The 19,934-nt window shown below is 42.1% G+C and overlaps 1 protein-coding gene across 13 annotated transcripts in view; it reads right to left on the reverse strand.

The window, feature by feature from the left end:
• Window positions 1-19,934, reverse strand: part of ABLIM1 (actin binding LIM protein 1) — a 283,881-nt gene that overhangs the window by 21,638 nt on the left and 242,309 nt on the right. For 7 of the 13 annotated variants that reach the window (XM_057506367.1, XM_057506371.1, XM_057506363.1 and 4 more), the window contains 6 exons: window positions 12,275-12,352; window positions 11,395-11,550; window positions 8,228-8,263; window positions 6,547-6,676; window positions 4,252-4,371; window positions 1,411-1,425 (listed from right to left, as the gene is read on the reverse strand). In XM_057506367.1, the coding sequence (XP_057362350.1) occupies window positions 1,411-1,425; window positions 4,252-4,371; window positions 6,547-6,676; window positions 8,228-8,263; window positions 11,395-11,550; window positions 12,275-12,352 (535 nt within the window). The remainder of the gene's footprint in view (window positions 1-1,410; window positions 1,426-4,251; window positions 4,372-6,546; window positions 6,677-8,227; window positions 8,264-11,394; window positions 11,551-12,274; window positions 12,353-19,934) is intronic. The other 6 variants (XM_057506374.1, XM_057506370.1, XM_057506372.1 and 3 more) reach the window with 3 other exon arrangements.

Here is a 19,934-nt window from a genome sequence, read left to right on the forward strand (position 1 = left end):
ACTCTATAATTATTTAAAACCTCCACAAAATATTTAAAAATACTAGATAAAGAGAGACTCAGCAACACACCCATCTAAGTGATTCTGCCCAAGATGATCTCCACACGTCACAGTGGTTCATTGGGAATAAGGTTTCAGGATGTCTAATGTTGCTAGGTCCAAAATACTTAGCCCTTAGAATACCAAAGGCATTACCAAATTTTGGCAGTTATTATTTATTTATTTATTTATATTAAGGTATCATTGATATACAATCTTATGAAGGTTTCACAAGAAAAATAATGTGGTTACTACATTCACCCTTATTATCGAGTCCCCTACCATACCCCGTTGAAGTCACTGTCCCTCAGTGTAGTAAGATGAAAATTTTGGCACTTTTAAAAGAAAAATTCTCAAGAGCAGGCTTCTTTCCCTTTTCTGACTTGAACACCTTATCTTTAAATGGTAAAACTTTAAATTCTATCCTGGAAGGAAATATCTGATGAGGGCCATAACAGGTTGTTTTGGTGCTGAGTTCATTACTTAGGCAAAAGAATAGGCATCAGATGAAATATCATATATGTATGAGATATGATAAGGTGCTGTTATTATTAACATCATTGTCATGATCTGTCAGCCCAGAGTTAAGACACTACCTAAAAATAATAATAGTGTATATATCACATTCATAGCCATTTTGTTACTTTAAATAAGTCCTTGTATTGGTTCACTCAAAGTTGTTGGTGATCTTCACCATTGTGATAGGAGCTACCACATGCATATTTCTTGGTCTTCACTTTTAGCTCCTTCCATGGCAGCCTAATAAGCCAGTTTTCCAGTCCTTGGGAGACGGGCGGCTTGCAGGACGCTCACTGTACTAACAAATTCAAATGCTCCGCCTTCACTTTCAATCCTCTTTTTGGCACCCCGAGAGCCTAAGTGACAAGTTCTAAGACAAGAACCTGGAAATGGCTGTGTGTATGTATCTACTGGGGGGACTCATCCAAGTACTGCTTAGCTTTCTGGATTTTAAGTGCTTATATTCCAAAATATGAATGAGTATTTTGAGGGGTCCTTAGGTTGGCAACATCCAGAATTCCATGTAGAATTCAAGGTTGCTGGTCCTTGTCTAAAGCTTCAATAAGTGTTAAGGTTTCCTTCAGCAAATGTCAAACACATATTTGCACCATAGTAACTTATATCTATGGCAAAACAGGGAAGATTCCTTTCAAAGAGACTTAATATATGTAGCCCTCTTGTTCACGAATCTGATTTATACTTCATGGACACAGAACGTAATGTCTAGAGGTATTTCAAAGGGGAGGGAAGAGAAACTCAGCAAACACAGCACAAACAAAGCCCAAAACAAAGTGAGAATAGTTTCCAAATCCCTAAGCATGCACCTGTCCAAATGGCCCAACAATGACGTACCGATATAGAATGAGGCTGGAAGGGAGGTCAGAGGACAGACAAAAAAAAAATCACAAAATAACATAGTTGTTACAGAAAATGGATGGAGTAACCAATGTAGCAGAGAGACAGCCTGTGATGTGCGTCTCTGCTAAAAACTCATGCAGGCATCCTCAGCTCAGTGAACCCTGGGGGCCTAGGCCACATGCATTAGAAATAAGGACCAGGAAGTGAACTTGGCAATGGGAGGCTAGGCTTCTGGCTGCCAAAGCGGCAAGCGGCCCCTGCTTCTAGCTGAGATGGACATCTTACTCTGGGGTCCTCAGGCTCCCAGCTTACATTTGTTTTAAAAATAATTCCCCTGAGATCATGAAACAAGCTCCAAGATAAAATGTAAATGTTCAAAAGAAGGGCCCTGGAAAGCCCTGGGAGACTCTTTAAGGATATCTTGATGTGTTTCTCAAATGGTCATAGGTACCTTCTACACTGAAATTTCGAAGGGCTAGAGAGGTCTTCCATGTAAATAGATATATATTTTTCAAAACTAAGAACTAATTCCTTGGAGAATCAGCATGTAGCCATTCAACCATATTATGCTTTTAAAGCAATATCTTTAATATACAAATTCTCCATGATTTTGCAGTTTAGCAAAAGGCTCATCTGATTTTAAAACTAGGCTTCAAATTCAGACTGAAGACAGAAAAGAATGTATATCTACATTTGTAATAAAGCACCATTTAAGCACACAGAGGTATTGTAATTTTCATAACCATTTGGTATTTCTATTGAAAAGTAAAAATTTGTTAAATTTATAATTTAAATGACTGAAAGTAGTTATCTTAACCTCCATAAGAAGGTGATTTTCTAGTTAAAAAGAGATGGAAAATAAAAGTTTGTTTTAAAAGTTATAACTCATATATATTTATGCTGAAACCACCCCCACCCGGCATGACTCAGGGATGGAAAGGCCTGGGGTCTGGTCTTCATGTTGCCACTTCCTAGTTGTGAGCCTTTGACCAGGTCACTTAACCTGGGCCTCAGCTGCCCGTCTCCACCCCACCAATGCTGTGAAGAGTGAATGGAATATGCAATTAAAAGTGCGTTAAGAGGGGGAAAACACAGACAGTCGAGTGCTTATTACACACCAGAGCCATTTACCTCCCACCCCCCCAGTGACCTAGGAGAGGTTTTATAGATGAGGTAAGTGACACTCCAAAGGTCAAGTCAACAGACCAAGGTCCCCAGCTAGCAAGTGAGAGAGATCATATTCAAACCCAGGACTCCAAGTGTCCATAGGGGTCTTCATCTCCATAAGGCTGCTCACAGACACCAGGTTTTGTGAGTCTCAGTATTTTGTGATGTGTTATTTGTGCAAACTCTGTATAACTGTACATGGCATGGGACATTTTTCTTCCTACAAAAAGTATCTCTTCTGGAAGATGAAACATGTAATAACCACACAATAAAGCTTACATTTTAATGAATTAAAAATGGATTTTCTCTTGCACATTAGAAACAAAGAACAAAATCTTAATTTGGCCAGTGGCTTCAATATTAAAGTCTCTTTAAAATACATCTCTGAATTTTGTTCAATGATTTCTTATGGTTTTATAAACATTCTCTAAAGTACCATCTGGACATCAAGGTAACAGATTTCTCCCCTCCAAATACTAATTAGCGATAATAACTGAATAATCTGTCAAGGTTTTTAGAAAGTGCTGTGCTTATGGAAAAGACTGATCTCTTTTGCTAATGGCAAGTGGCATGCCTTCAATATGCATGTCAGCAGTATATGATTTTCACAGCATAGTAAAAATAGTAAATGCTAAAAGAGGACACATAAAATAACCGCATGCTGATAAGTGCAGTGCATCTCTATTTTAGGCTCAAAAATCCAAGTGAGCAAAAGGAAGATAGTTTGGGTAGACTGCAAACCAAAGTCCAGTCACGTAGAACAACATGGAGCTACTCGACAGAGGCGTGAGGGGTGTGAGCACTTGGCACACAGGGTTGGAAGCCTTTAGGCCTTAAGACCCCTGCCAACATCTTGCCTGCTACTCCTTCAGCTATTTTCATTGGTTAATTCGGTTTGAATCAAGAGCACAGAAAAAGTTAGCGTCCTTCTGGGAGCTCACATTCTTGGTAAATTATGGCCCCTTCGTGACTCCTTGGGACTCCTGGCTTCCTGACACGCGGAGGGGAATAAGAGCCCCAGCTGAGGACGGCCACGGAAGCATAATGGACGATGAGGAAAACAGAGGGAATGGGTGGAAATGTCGGCCCTGAAAATGAAGGCCTGGCCTCTCTTCTCTATCTATCACACAGAAACCAGGACAAATCAAAAGATTACTCTAAGGGTAATCTCAAGGAGAGAACTTTAAGTTATACCATCATAAAACTTTTTGTATTATCCAAATGTTTTAATATTGTTAATGGCTTGTCACCATTAAGACAACTTTTGGATATTCGTTGCTAAATACTATTGTGCTTTGCAGAGCCTTACCATATACCAAATTGGGCAAGCACCCCAACTATATATTATATTTTGCTTTTGACACATAGAAAAACAAAATAATAATATATATATATATATTTTTTTTCTAAGCAGTAGACAATGGATCTTACAGTCTTAAACATACTTCCTGTTTCTTCATCTAAAGCCCTTAGAAATGACATATTTCTACTGATGAGAGAGCTTATGCCAATTCTAAGACAGTGCTGGGTGTAGTCATGACACACGCAGGCATGCTGAGAGACCCAGAGCTCAGAGCTAACTCTTGGAGATACGCCTTATTAGCCTTCCCAGGGTGCTAATAAATCTCCACTATGCAGGGTGCTGCCTGGAGGAGGCTGCCTCCTTACCTTTGATATGGGGAATGAAGTGGTGTCGGAAGGGGGAGTTGGGGCGGGAGTCGCTGTGGGTGGAGCTGAGGCTGCTGGTGCGCAGGGAGGACAACCTGTGCACACCAGGAGACAGCAGCTCTGTGCAGAAGGAGGCAGGGGCAGGGCCAGGTGGAAACAGAAAAGAAGAACAGAAATTAACACAGGAGCGGGGACAGTGCCATCGTTCCAAGGGCAAGAAACCAAGAACGTTAATCAGGAGTCTGAAAGAGGAGGAAGGAAAAAGGATTAGGAATGCACCTGCGGAGGATTAGGCGAAGTGGGGAGAGTCTGCAAACAGGCTCGGGTGGGTACAGAGTCACTTTCTGAGAATAAATGGCGTTATGAAAAGGAAAGGTCACCAGCACGCTCTCTGTCAGGATGACACCAGCTACTGTCGAGCCAGGACCGGGCACATGACTTACACTCAAAAGCTGCTGTTTTACAAAAGCACCTGACAAAACACAACCCTCTAAAATACATGTGAAAAAATAAAATGACCATCATTTCAAGAACCTTGAAAAGGAGTGCTTATAGGTAAGAGTCAGATTCTTTAAGCTGCAAACTTCTCCCCAGTGGAAGTTTAATTTTATTTTGCCTACATAGAAGGAAAACCTGTTTGTGCCCCCTGGGTGGCAAAGAGCTGCTTATGATCCTGACAACTGTGCACTGGTGGCACTGGGGAACTGGAAACGTAGTATCGCGGAGGGAGAAGGGCCATTAAGACTAAATCCAGACCTAGGGGATTTGTATCACCATCTGGCATCCAGGTGTTCTATACTGACAACAACTGCACCACCGGAGCCCCACCGACTTCACTTTAGAGCGGAGACTGTGAAAAAATAGCCATTAACCCTAACTGGCATCATGCGCATCTGTAATACATCATGAAGAGAGAAGAGCACTTAGGATGGGGCTGTTCTAGAGGCTACTGGCATCAGAACCATGGCTGGAGCAGATGATAAACCTTCTAGTGCTCAACAAGGACATGACCTGGTAGGGAAACAGCCTCCCTGACTGACCACTTCCCTCACTATTCAGGGGTCTATGGAACAACTTCCTAGGAACCCCATGTCGTTCTGACAAGGTCATAGCTCCGGTCTCAGTGACCTCAGCATATGGCCATATGGACAGGTGATGACATAAAGGATTTCCCTCTACCCACATAGACAAGGGCTTAAATCCAGACCCAGCTCCAGGGCCTGAATAAAATGAATATAGTCATACATGATTAAAAATAAAAGGAATTCATTTCCTGAAAATTCTCATTTAATGTAACTCAACAAATACTGAGTAAATATGAGCTTAGGGAAAACTATAACTCACTGAAGGATCAAATAGTAAAAATTCAATCCTCCACAAGCATTAAATCTATGGCTTTAAAGAGAAGATTGCAGCCTTTTTATTTTCTGTTCATTTCCTTTGATTTTATTATAAAATAAGTTAGCATATGAATGGATTTGTTCTCATCAGCCTGGGCAGAAACAAGAAGCTTAAAGCGAAGTCTTCATAGGCATACATCACCACCAAGTTTATTTAGAAGGCCAGAATCTTCCTATGTGAATCTATTTCTCAGGGAATCCTGGGTCTGTGCTGTAATCTTTATTCTTTTTCTATTTCATCCACTAAGAGTAACAAGGACTAAATTCTACACAAATGAAGGTCAGCTGAAGTCCACTACTATTTGATATTCTCTATCAAAATCTATCACTAATGCTTTTCTATGCTGTCCAAGTCTGACTCAGAATCTTAGGGCTGGAAGGGTTCTTAAAAATTATCAATACAACCCTGAGGTTATACCCAGGACTTCCTTCTAGAAGGTGCTTAACAAGCACGTTAGTAACACCATGTGCCTGGATAGGAGAAACACAATAACCCCATCAACATATAGCTAATACTGGATTTTAGATTAATCTGATATACCCAAAAAGGCACATCGGAATATTTTCTCTTGAACATCATCATTTTAAGTCTCAAAGTGATGAGATTTTCTTCAAGTCTAAAAAAAGGAAAAGAAACATCTCCCTTGCTTCCAATTGTTCACTGTTAAGTATACTTATTTAATAAATCATAATGAAGATAACCATAAATAACATGTTTCAAGAAAAGATGTAACACAAACTATAATTGGATATGAGTTTTCACTTTTTTCTGGGAGAGGGGTAGATATATTTGGCAGCCAGATTTTTAAATACACTATCAGTGGCGGGGGAAAAAAAAATCACATAGAAACATAGACTGTAACATAGAGTAAATCCCAGGAACAGCTGTCCTTACCAGGTCTGTGAAAATGCTGGGGAGAGCGAGACGTGGTCGGAGTGTAGCTGTGGCGGCTGTACACGGGGGAGTTGATGGAGCCCTGGCTAGTGGACCGGTGGATCATCCGATCCCGAACATCCTGGTACCCCTGGAAACAGTGCGAGATGGCAGGAGCAGAAGGTGTACATCGTGTGAAGTGAAATCAAGTTGTGCAAAAGTTGCCCAGGAACTATCATGTCTACCTGTTCACGTATACATTTTAGGGACATATTCCTTAAATAAGACTGCAAACAGGCATTCCATGGCTAATGCTTTTGTTCAAAACCTGTAGAACTTGCATCTACCAAAATTTTAAGACATAAAAATTAAAAACTCTGATGTTGATAGAGCTCTGGGAAAAGAGGAAATAATGCCAATGGCCACATGGATACTATGCTTTACAGTTTGACGGCATGGTCATTTCATCATTTCATCAGAGCTGTACAGTACGGTAGGTCACAGGGAATTACCTCCCTTCTCCACAAATGCAGACGGTTTCAGAAGGTTCCAAGCAGGAAAGAGACCTGTGTGCAGGTGTGTACTTCATACAGGCAGAGCGAGCCTGAGAACCAGCTCCCGACTCTGATCTCACCCCTCGTTCTGCCAACCCACACTGTCCATAACATTGATCCGACGACAGTTTTAAGTAGATTTTCTGGGAGAACAATCTGGTGGTGGCCTCAAACCTAATAATTTCATTTCCCACTTTGGGTAACTTATTTCAAGGCAATAATAAAAAGGGACCTTTAAATGAAAAAATTCACTCCAAGATAATTATAATACCGCCATTTATAAAGACAAAACTTCATATTACATGCTTAACACACTGGGGAATAATGAAGTAAATTATGACATATCAATTCAATGGAGTACAGTACTGCCACTATTATGCCATCTGTACCCAAGAAGGTGGTCAATACAAGGGGTGGGTCAAACCAAAAAAATACTGAAACCAAGGGGTAGAGTGTGAAGGAGCTACTCCGTTTTGCAGATTGGTGTCATCGGCTTCCTGAAGATCTTTTACTAAACGGCTTGCAAGAGTGACTATAATTTGGGAGCTGTGTCTTTGCTTTTGAATGCTGCGGAGCAGAGAGTACGTCTGTGGCTCACTATGGAACAGTCACTGATGTCCCTGTGAGATCTGCATACAATGGGAGGTGATTCCCACAGGAACAGCCAACCTGATGGACTGGATAAAAGCCACTGAAAGACCTGTTTGCCCTGAGAAGGGGAGCAAGACTACTGAAATTAGACCAGAAGGAGTGGCCTCTTATGAAGCTGGCTCTGCTTACAGGGCACTCTATGACCACTGCAGGCCATTTCAGATAATCCAGCATTTCAGATCGATTAACCATGAACGAGGGGAGAGAGTCCCACCTCGGGACAAGTGGCTTCACTGCCCGCTTCCCAACCCTTTCCTACCACTTAAGAGTCACAGGTCAGATCAGTGGAAGGCTGTTTTTACCCCATAGTCTCCATTTAAAAAGAAATTTAGTGCTATGTCCTATGTCTTCCACGTAAAGAATCCCACGTGCATCATCATGTTGCACATGGGTTTTCTGTTCTTCTGTTTAATGTCCTTTTTCAAAAATTCCAGTCTAGGAAAGGTCCAAGGAACTGCCAAGTTCCACCTGTTATAGTTTTCAAAAATGGCACTTACTTCTGCTGATGGAGTAGGAGACAAAGTCCTTGGGGACTGGAAGAATAAAAAAGAATTTAAAGTCATAATGGCATTCACTTACCAGTTTTAATTACAGTTGCACACCCTCCAACACCCCTTTCCTGTCCCCGTCTTCTGATTCAGTAAGTTCAGAGTGAGGCTCAGACAGCGACACAATGACAAAGCCCGTGGGAGATCATGGATGCTATGTCTCTGCTAAGGACCTGGGTTTTGATAAATACATTTTGCTGTTCTAGGTGATTAAGCTTGACAAATTGGAATTATTTCCCCTATATACTCAAACTATGCTCTGTTTACTACTGTGAGTTAATGTCTGTGGAAACACAGAATTTTATAAACATGGTTTTTAACAAAATTATAACCACAGCAATCACATAAAATAGTTTGATGACTAAAACAGGCCTGTGATGACCAGGCCTGTAGCATCCTGCTCTGGTGGCCTTGCCAACCACCATTCACCTGGCTTCCATCCTTCTAGGCACACAGGCTTCCTCAGGGCAGTCAACAGACCAAGGCCTCTCTCACCTCAGGGCCTTTGCACATGCTGTCCCCTCTGCCAGCAGCGCTTTCCACTCAGATGCCTGCAGGGCCCAGTCCCCATCTACAGTGAAGTCTCTACTCAAATGCAGTACCATGCAGTTCCTTCTGTGACCCTTCTATTTAGAGTAGCAACCCAGCCCTGGCATACTTTTCCTTACTCTGCTTCATTTTTCCTCAAAGCACTTTCACCCTGTAAAATTGTATATCTGTTTGTGTATTGTTTGTTTCCGACATTAGTGCAAGCTCCAGGAGGGCAAGGACTCCGTTTACAGCTAAGTATGCCCAGCAACTACAGCCGGCCCATATTAGGCACCCAACAAATATTTCCTAAATGAATGAAATGTTTACAATTAAAATGGAAAAAGCTTTCAAATAGAAATGAGCTGAAATCAAAGCATAAGCATTCTGAAGGTCATGGCCAGTGGTGGATTTCTCAGCTTTAGAATTTGTCCCTTTGCCCAAATTTGTGAGAAGCTGCTGGGCTCTCTTGTGCTCTGCACTTCAAGCCCCATGGGCTCATGTGAAGCTACAGCCTGTCTCTGGGCGGCCTAAAGGAATAAATAATAAAATAGCTTGTAAAGCTTTCTAAGTTGTAAGATCCATGTTTCAGGGAAGATTTCACTGATACATCTGATTTTGATCTGGGGCACCCTTCCACTGAGATTCTGCGCCCAGAGAAACCCACAGGTCACCATTCCAGGCTATGACAGGAACGATGCGGATCATGACAGCAGCCAGCATTTTGCTAAGCGCTTATGTGCCAGGCAGTGTTCTAATCTAAATATCTCACTTAATTCTTACAGAAACCTCTAAGTTAAGTATTATTTTTATCTTAAGTTTACAGATCAGGAGACTGAAACATGTAATTTTTCCCAAAGTCATATGGTAGTAAATATGTGTCTGATCCCAAACCCAAACAATGTCCATGCCAGAGCCCAACTCTTGAGAGCTTGAAGTTTTACTGCCCAAAATGGAGCCATTGGGAAATACTCAGAAATATACACACATTCCCCAAACCCCAAACCCCATAAAACAACTCACCTCCCCCTTGCCTGTATGACTTGAATACTAGGCAATTCTCATCCATTTTGACCCAGGACCAGCCCCTGTGCACTTTCTTCAGGAAACTTCCTTTGCCCTCTGTCCCCTTAACTAAACTCTCCAGGTCCCAATGGCAACTGAACAACCGGGGCCAATCAACCTGCCTCGGGAGAGCCGCTGCGATGCAGTTACAGCTTTACGACCACTAGGAGGCACTACATGAAAACAGATAGTACTTCGGGCCCAAAGGACTGTTTGAAATACAGAGCTGCTATAATCTGGAATAAAACCCAGACTGGAAGATAAATACACAAGAAGAGCAATATAATATTATAAATAAATATAAAAATAATTATAAGACAATAAATATTGTATATATTATTGAGAACAAACTAAATAACATCACATTTTCATGCCTTTTCTTCCTGTAAGGTGTCAAAGCACAGTTTACAGTCTGGTTTAACCTTGGTTGAACAGCTAATTTTGGTCCACTGCTTAGGTAACATCTCTCTTATTGGACTCAAATTAGTCCACAGGTGGTTCCAATTTTAAAAAAATAGAGGGAAAAAAATTTAGAGAGAGTTTAATAGGCCAGAGGAAATGGTCAGGAGCCCGTGAGACCTGGGTAGGCAGTGACAGCCCGGGACCCCCGACCCAGAGAAGGGATGGGGAAGAGGAGGACCCCAAGGGGCTGAGATGCTGTGCTCCAGCTTCTGGACCATTAGTGTTGGAAGAACACGAATAAGCCCCAAGAAGACAGGTTAAAAACAATAGCAGTAGCTGTCATTTGCTGGACATTTACTGTGAGTCTGGCTATCTGCTAACTGCTTTAGTAGATGAGTTTATAATAGATTAACTTTAATAAATAACAAATTATCTAGACATTATATAATACTCATCTTTAATAGACAGTTTATTTAATCCTCACTAACCCTGTGAGGTCGATTATCATTATCCTAGCTGTTTTACAAATGAAGAAACTAGGCTGCGGACGGTTGTCACATGGCCAAAGCTGCACCCGCAGCATGAGGAGTCCGGGGCTGGGCCCAGGTAATCTGATTCCAGAGCCCTGGCTCACCCCATTGTGCTGAACCGTGGCCCCAACCCCTCTACTCTTTCTGATCTTACACATCATATCTTTAGATGCTAGAAACTGCAGCTGTCTAAGTTTAGGGGGTACACTCTCCTCATGATCCCCATGAATATCCTTCAGTTTGTCCCAAGACCCCCCAGAAGACCCCCCCCGCCCTCACTCCCTTTGCGCAGCTCAGAATCTGCCGACAGCCCTGGCTTGCTTTCCAGAGCGCCGGTTCTGCTGTCCCACCACCCAGGACTGAGGCTTATCCATCCTTCACTGCTGCTTTCTCTGGCCGGTCTGCTCTCCCCAGCACAGGGACGGCCTGACAGGTGTTAGGATACCTCAGAGCAGCCAGTATGGATGTCTGCAAGCAGTAGGCAATCAGAAGGACCATCGGGCTTATTTAGATTCCAATCAGTAGTTCTTGCACATGTCACAAAACAGAAGTAAGTTATTGTACAACTCACAAATTCTAGAAACCTATTACCTCTCCCAGGCTCTGCCTCTCCTGTTTGTCATCGTAGGCCGAAGTGTAGAAAGGCTCATAGGTAATAAGATCTGGACGTTCAATATCATAAATTGCCTTGACCTTGGGAATGGCTGCTAAATCCTTGTAATCCAGGATTTCATTGTCCACTTTTGCCTGGCACAGTTAAACAGAAAGAAAATTACTCCGCATTCTCATTTCTTTGGGGAATTATTGTTGCTGCATTTCATGTCTTGCTTAAAAAGCAAAGACCTTAGAAACAAACAAAAACCAAAACACTTCCCTTAGCATAGTCATACTCTTTAGAAAGTTGCCCATTTATACCATATCTTAATCATGTTTTAAAAAGAAGTCAACATAAGCTTAGGAGAAAGTCTACATAGAATTCATCAAGTAGAGAAGCCTGGAAGCTTTTAGGAAAATTTCTTAAATTTATTACAGAGAAGGAAAAGCTCAAGCAGATGGTCAAAACATCCTCCCAGATGGCCCAAAACAAGAACTGCGTATTTGACAAACCAAATATTTAAATATCTTTGTGGCAGAATTTAAGAACACTCAGTATCAGTGTTATAAAATGTATAATTAATCTTCAAATATCTATATGCAAGTTAGGCACAACAATTTTTAAAGTCCTGCATCAGATCACTGCACTTTACAGGACATCTGCTTGATGGGTCCGCTGATGGCCACATTCATATATTAAGTTCAATCACCCGGAGGAGAGTATGACTGAGAAGACTAATCTACAAAAATGAAAACAGGACCTCATAACAGAAATAGAAATCATTTTGAATTATTCTGTTTTGGATCACCCACGGCACTGTTGCATCCCACTTCCTTACCTGCCCCGGAAGTGTCTCTTCCAGAACTGGATACTTACATAGATAGTGTGACCCGGAGAGCCAGGGATACTGGAGCCTGGTCTAGAATAAATGCTTTCGGAGGAAGTCCTGGTAGGCTGTAAAACAAACAGCGACTTGTAAGATTTCAGACCATGGCTGCATAATCAAGACTGGCCTGAGTCCCTAAGCTTCACTAAAAACTAAGCTGGCTAAAAAAGGAAAGATTTGTGATGTTTCTGCATAGGGAAAATATAATCTAGAAAGAAAGGTAACCGAGAACTAGCTGTGTAATCAGCCTTGAAAATGTATTTGGGGATTTTCTTCTCACCTTCTCTCCCTTGTCCCTTACAAGACCATCTGACCCTACCTTTAAGCACATTTCTCTACAACTCCATTGCCACAAGCCTGGCTCCAGTCACCTCCTTATGTTAGTTAACCTTGTCATTTTCTCTCACAGTGTCATTCCTATTTTTTCCTTCATGAATAAAATACATAAGCCATATTTTCTGGCTTCCTTGTATCATACCTATCTCCCTCATCACTTTTAATTATGACTCCTGCCCTCATAGGGTTTATTTTTTCACTACTGTAAATGCCCAGTGTTTTGCACAGGTACTTAGAAGGCATACTCATTGAGAGAATGACCTAGTATTTATTACTTACAAACAAATATTCAGTGTGTGGACACGACTCATGTGAATTACATGATCTGAGCCTGACCATGCAGAGACTCACTGAAGTAAGGCTAGTGGGCAGCTGCACAGGAAGATAAAAGAAACCAGACTTTATAATGTGTTTACAGAATCCTGAGAGTGAGATGGTGGTGGAAGCAGGAGAGAAATGTATAAACCAGGATTAATTGCTCCTATCTCTCCTTGGCTTGGCAAATTCTGGAAAGCTCTGCCAAGAAAACCAAAGGCCTAGTCTTAGACAACTTGCTCTCCTCTATGCAAGTATTTCTTGGAGAGGATATCTTATAGTTCTTCATTAGGAATAGGACTTTTTTCTTTTGGTACTGTTTCTACTGGTATTTGGCACCTTGAATGTGAGTGTAAGTGGACCAAAAAAACCCCCTAGAAACAAGGATGCTGTATCACCATGTAATTCACATCTTAAACAATGAAAGCAAGCCCAGTGGCCAAGTCAAGTCAGGTAGTGACTGGACTCCCTCTAACATAGGAATTCACTGGAGGGTTGTGACAATTGTTCTGGACCAGTGCCTCCCGTATCTCTGAGCTACCTGGGTGGATGGGGTGGAGGAATCACACTGTGCACAGGTGGTTAGGCGAGGCTCATCCCCAGGACAGGACGGTAGGTCTGGCCCTCGTCCGCAAGACCTGCCACGGACAAGCACTTGCCTTCTGGAGTTACAGATTTCCAATCACAGGCATATCTCAGTGAGAAAATATCCAATTCTGAGTATATTGAAAAAGGACTCTCATAGTCCTCGATCCACTTCCCATTAGAAATACTAAAGTGTCACAACTGAAGTGCAGCCCTGCTTTAGCCTGAGATGCTGCCCTTCACAAAGCTGAGCCAGTAGCCGTCTCTGCGGGATGGTCACTAACTACAGGTAGTCCTTTGGCTTCCAGTGGCCAGGAGCTAATATTTGCCAAACCCAATACCAAAACTTCATAAGTAACAACACAAGAATACTAGTAGCAGCTAACATTTACTGCCCGCTGACTATGTGGCAGGCCCTGTGCTGAGCACTTCCTAGGTTTGGTCTCATTTTGATTTTCTCAATAACCCCATGCAGTAAGTTCTGCTATTGCCCCTATTTTACAGATGAGGAAAAAGTATGTATGCTCCCAGCCACACAGGTAGGCAGGTGTCAGGACTTGAGGCAGACAGCTAGAGACAGAGCCCAAGCTCTCACCTCGGCACTAAAATTTCCCCCATACTGTAAGGTAAATGTATCATTTACTCCCCACCAACATATGGGACAAATGAGGTAAAAAGAAAAATATTGACATCAGCCAGCAGTAGAGGGTCCGCTAACGGAAAATACTTTTATTGTAACTGGCTCTCTAAGAACCTGGCAATGGCTCACTAGGTGGGGGTGGGGCAGAAGAGGGTGCACCGCAGGAGAGTCAGGCGTCTTCGGTCCCTGGCGTTGCCATGGCAAAGGCCTGTTTTCATTAACAAGCAGCTAGGACATTACATGAACAGCCAAAGTGCACACTGAGCTTCGGGGTCTCTCCCACATCACTCATCCTTACTTTGGCCAAATGTGGGTCAGGGAGCCTGTCTGCTGTAACGATGCACCCGGGGGCGGCTCCGGGCATGCGCGGGCTGGCAGGAATGTAGGCAGAGCACATGTTGGGAAGTGATTCCTGATGCTCTCTTCCAGGGATGAAGAACCCCACGGAAAGAAAAGATGTCTTGGCTGAGCTAGCCTGGGTCAGTTCAGTCTCTGCCTCCCTGTGAGTCACACAGGTCCTTGGAAGCATGTATCTGGTTCATGCTTTACAATATTAATATTGTCGAGCTAAAGATTTTAAGAGTTATCTGACAATCTAATTCTTGTTGAGTCTCATTTGATTCTTTAAAGGTTTTCAGATCTGAATCACCTCTAATATGCATATGCCTGCCGCAGTTTCTCTGATTCCAAAATAAATATTTCAGGTTTTTTGTAGTTAGATGGTGTTCATAGTTAAGGCAATTGTTCACCAAACCCACTGATGCTCTGGCTCCTGTTGGAGAGACACTCAGCCCTGTGCATCTTCAGACTGTTTAGCCTTATATGAGAAGTACTCAGATGTCTCCTGGAGATTCAGAAACTGCCCTTTCTTTCATTGCCCTGGCCATTGTTTGCTTTTGCTTCATTCTGGCCTCCTAACCTTACTGTAAAATTTACTTCAGTGGACATCTGGCTTATGGGTTGAGTTATATACTTGGTTGCCTATTTTCTTACAAGGCCCTTACAGTAGCATTTGTTTTACAATGGCCCTTCAGAAATGAAATAACAGGATAAAACACAACCCTGTATAATATAGTGGAGTTTATAGGCTGGCTTTGGAGTCAGATAACATGGTTCAAATCCTGACTCTCCTAGTTGCATGACATTCTATGAGTTTATCTTTCCTTTTTCACTTTCTTTTTCTTTTGACATGCCTGAGCTTCAACTTCTCCATTTATAGAATGGAGGAGTGGGCTTTAACACCCACTTCATAGGGATAAATGAAACAATCTATAAATAAAGCTTCAGGCACCTTGCCTGGCACATGGCAAGTACCCAGCATTTTCCAGACATTTGAGATTAAACTGGATTTCTTGGATGCCTTCCCATCCGAACTCAGAGATGCTAAGTAATTTATCACAGTACACAGGGCAATGGTCCCACCTGGAGTTGACCTTCCCCTTGTTGAGAACTCGGTAAAGTGACTCTGCATAGTCCCAAGGTGGTGATTTACTGCTTAGGTCTTGGCTCCAGTAACTAATGCCTGTCCTGTGTCTGGTGGCAAAGACTTTGCACAGCCTTGTCTTATCTGACAGGATGGCTCCTGGTTTTCTGCCTCGTGAACTGTTTCAAGGCTAAGTGGCACACATGATGGTCTGCTTTTTGCCACAGTTCCTAATGGCTGCTGTCTTGCCAATGGGTTTCAGCCCTGGGCAAGTTCACTATGGATTCAGTGAGACTGAGGAATGACAATGGAGTGTTCTTGGGGTAAAAGGGTTTATTACCCAGCTTGTTCTTCGGGTGATAAGTCGAGCACTAGAATTACGTCTGCATCCAACAGTCTGCAGGTCTGCAATCCTCCTTCATCTCTGCCTCCTCCCAGAGCACCGGGCAGAGCTCTTTATATAGTGACTCAATCAATAATAGCTAATTACCTACACATGTGGAAGCAGTAGCCTAGCAGCAGGCCAGTTACATCACCAAGTAGTTGAGGTTCAGGTGAGGATCCTGGCCATAGGAACCTTTACTTTACCCACAGCTGCCCAAGTGTATTTTCTCAACCAGCAGAGGTTAGAAGTCTCTCCCTTATAAGGATACTAAAATTACTTCTAAAACCTGAACTACTGTTTCTGGAGTTTTAATCTTAGATATGTGGAATTTTACATTTTAATTCTAAATATAATTCTAAACATGTTGAACTATAAATGAAAGACACCTTATTATTAAAAGAACCTCTTTTATTCTTCTAGCTACAATTTTTCCCCTAATTAATACCTAACTTGCTGAGGGTCTCTGATGGCCAAGATATCTTCAAAAGGTACAGAACTATTTTCCAATATGTCAGCTCAAATCCAATTCCAGCCAAGTTGAAATTCATTTGATATAAAGAGTGACAATTGACTAGCGTGCTTTCCCTTTTTCAAATCCCATTTAGTGTCTTTTACCATAATCTTAACTGTAGTAACACACACTGAGCTGTAACAACATTTTACCATGATCCATATTTCCACAGGTGATCCTTATGTGCAGTTATTTAACCTGAGTAATTATTTCTATCCATTCGGAGATCCAGAGTAACAACAGTGACCCAGTAATTATGAATTGAATTCACTAACCCAACAGGTCAACAGCCTTTGTTTCTGGAATTCTCTATGAGAATGATTATGAACAAAATGACTCTCCTGCCTATATTATAAATGAAGATAATGTCAACTATTTATTCCCAAAGGTATGCCCCACTTCTGTTCTGCAGAGAAAGAAAACAAGGATCTGTGATCAGGCTATTAGAAACAGATGCAGTTTACTAACTTTCCTTTAAGTACCCTTTATTTGTGCCTTGCAGAAAAAAGCAACTTGAAAACAGTTGAAAAAATTCAGTTCTTTCTTTTGATACTATCTTTGGCACACACACACAAAAAAGGCAGGGGCAGAGGATGGGGTGGAAAAGGAAAAATAGATGTAGAAAGAATTACAGACTGGCTGTGATCTCTCAAAGTATTTTGCCAATCAAATTAGGCAAAGAATTCAATCCTTATTCTGGCAACAGGAAGAAAGGAGCTTCAGTAAGAACTTTCTAGTTGTATGTTGGCTGTGCTGACTCAGTCTCTCATGACTACATTTACCTCCCCAGCACACTTTCACATACTCACTTTTGATTTTAAAAGGGTTTATTTTCCTAAAAAAAAAAAAAAATCAACAAGGAGCAGTGTCATTAGAAGACTAGCAGTTCAATGGGAAAGAGAAAACATTGGCATTTGATCACTCACCGTTGATGCTTGAAATGCATGTCTTTCTTTTTGCATGAACTCTTTTTAAAAAGCCCTCTAAATATCTTCTGGCTGATTTTCCCCCTATGCCCTTGTTCATCTGTTCTACCACTCAGAAGGCAGTCACAGAATGAAAATTACATTGACGAGATCTTTCTATGTTTTACTCCACCTCCCTGATTGACCATTAAAACTTACCAGAGCTCTGCCTGGTGAGTGAGCAGAGAAATGACATTGTCCATTTACTTTCAATTATGGGCCACCATGCACGCCTGGGCCGTCCTTAGAAGGAGAGTGCTGGAGAGTACTCCGCCGCCCCTGCCCTCCCCCTATTCAGCAGGAGCAGGATGCAACAACTACAGTCATCTAATGTGCATTCACCCAAAGCCATGCTCTACGAAGGGAGAGAAACTACAGCAACTGGCCATCAGACTGGGAAGATCTTAGGAACATCTACGGGACAACTGCCGATGTAAGGTGATTGACACCTTACACGAACTGCTCTGAGGTTGACAGTACCTGCCTTGGGTTTTTGTTGAAGTTCACCAGACAAGGGGGTGATAACAGCTGCAGAAGAAGGAATACTTTAAAAATCTGCATACATGAAACATTCACTGTGAAGTCAAGAAAGGGTGAAATCACTTCCTTTGGGAAAAGGAATTTGTCTTAAAGAGGCAGCAGGAGGCGCTCAAGACACACCCTCCTCCACCCTTCTCTGGAGATGCCATCAGCCTGTACTGAGGCCAAGAGGCCTCAATGTCTTTCCAGTATAAATCTTAACACCTGGACCTTCTTATGCATTGTAAAGACATACCTTCATTGCGTGTCTTTCATTGAAAGAATAAAATATTTGAAAGCTAGGAATAAAGCACCATATACTACAGCGACGTTAATAAAACAATAACCAACACCACTGTTTCCTTGTTCTTGACACATGTAAAGCCTCTAATTAGCTCCTTTTAAAAAATAACACATACAGTATTTGGTCGGCATACTACAGGCTTGTACGTGCATACATTATGATAGGTGAATGTTAGTTTCAAACGAAAAAACATCTCACACCCATTTTGTAAAGCGGTCCACTCATGCTTTACCCTCCAAGTGCACAGCAGAGAAGCTGCTTTTTAGGATAAAGCAAGTGATCCACCCCAGATTACAGACTTGGTCCTGGGAGTATCATGTGCTTTGTCTATGATGAATTATAGCAGAAATCACAAGTGCTCAGTACTGAGTTTATCTATAGGCAAAAGTTTGCTATTCATATAAAACCCTAGCAAGTGAGTGAAACTGGAATGGGTTTTTCCTAGGTAATTCTATGTTCGTCATTTTCTTTTACCTGTAACTCAGCAAGAGGAAAGGAGGAGCAATTTCACCACATAAACAATAAAAAGACTTGCCTCCTATATATTTGACTTTCCTCTACAACAAAAGCAGGGCTTATTTCGGGGTGGGGCACAGAGTGCTGAGTGTCCCTGCAAGGTTACAATCAGTTTGTCTGATAACTAAAGGGGGGTGGATAGTATGTGGCTAAATGACCTGCTGCACAGGCCCCAGTATTTAAAAGACCAAAATATCTATGTGATGTGAGACTTGCTTTGGACTTTTCAGGCTTCTTAAAGGTTCTGGTGCACTGTCCCCCATTGGCCAGTGGGTGCAGGGACTCTGTGTCAGCCGGCCTGTTTCCTCTGCCAGGTCCCAAGCTGTTGACAGCTTTCTGTGAGAGTGCTAAAGGTGATGTCCCTGATATCTGCGGTCGAATAATGGGAATCAGATGTCCCCTCTGAACAAAGGAAAGGAAGGAAGAAGTTACTAAAACCAGACCTCTCTCTCTCCTCTTACCCATTACTTTCTCAAGATGTTCTGTATCTCTTAAACTAACGGGTCTGGAGCAAACCCAAACATTTCACACTGGATGCCGGTGTTTTTCTTTGTGAAAATGCATCACTTGGCTATAGCCTTAGGCTAACAAAATAGAACGTATCTTAGTATACTTTTGGGAAGAGACCCAAAAATGACTGAGAAAGCAACTTCTTGCCAAGTCTAGGTACTAATTTTGAGCAACACTCATTTGCTATTCCTCTGGATTTAGGAGACTAATTTCTCTGTATGTGAAAACTGCCTGTGGAGCGAAAGCTTCAGATAGACTGAAGAGCGTCCAGCAAGTGCAAGTGGGCATGTAACCCAGCACCACAGCCAGCACGATGCTTCCGAGGCCTCGATCCTGCAGGTAAGCGTAGCTGATTATGACCTGCGTAGCCTTGGCCTGATTTCACTCTACAGATGCACAATCTTTGGGGGTTGATAATCTAAAAAGGGTCTTTCCACTTGAAAACTCTACACTTCCAACTATCTTTAAAACCATTTAAAGAATGAAGGTAAAGTTTTAATAAATGTAGATCAAAACCAATACTCTTCTCGGCCTTACTGCAGTCCTGGCAGGCCCAAGAAAATGGCGTGGGCACAAAGCCCAGACTAAAGTGCTATGCTGCCTTCTTGAATTGTCAGCAGAGCTACAATATGGGTTTCATC

This window comes from Manis pentadactyla, chromosome 8 (assembly GCF_030020395.1).
Source record: "Manis pentadactyla isolate mManPen7 chromosome 8, mManPen7.hap1, whole genome shotgun sequence".
NCBI lineage: Eukaryota > Metazoa > Chordata > Mammalia > Pholidota > Manidae > Manis > Manis pentadactyla.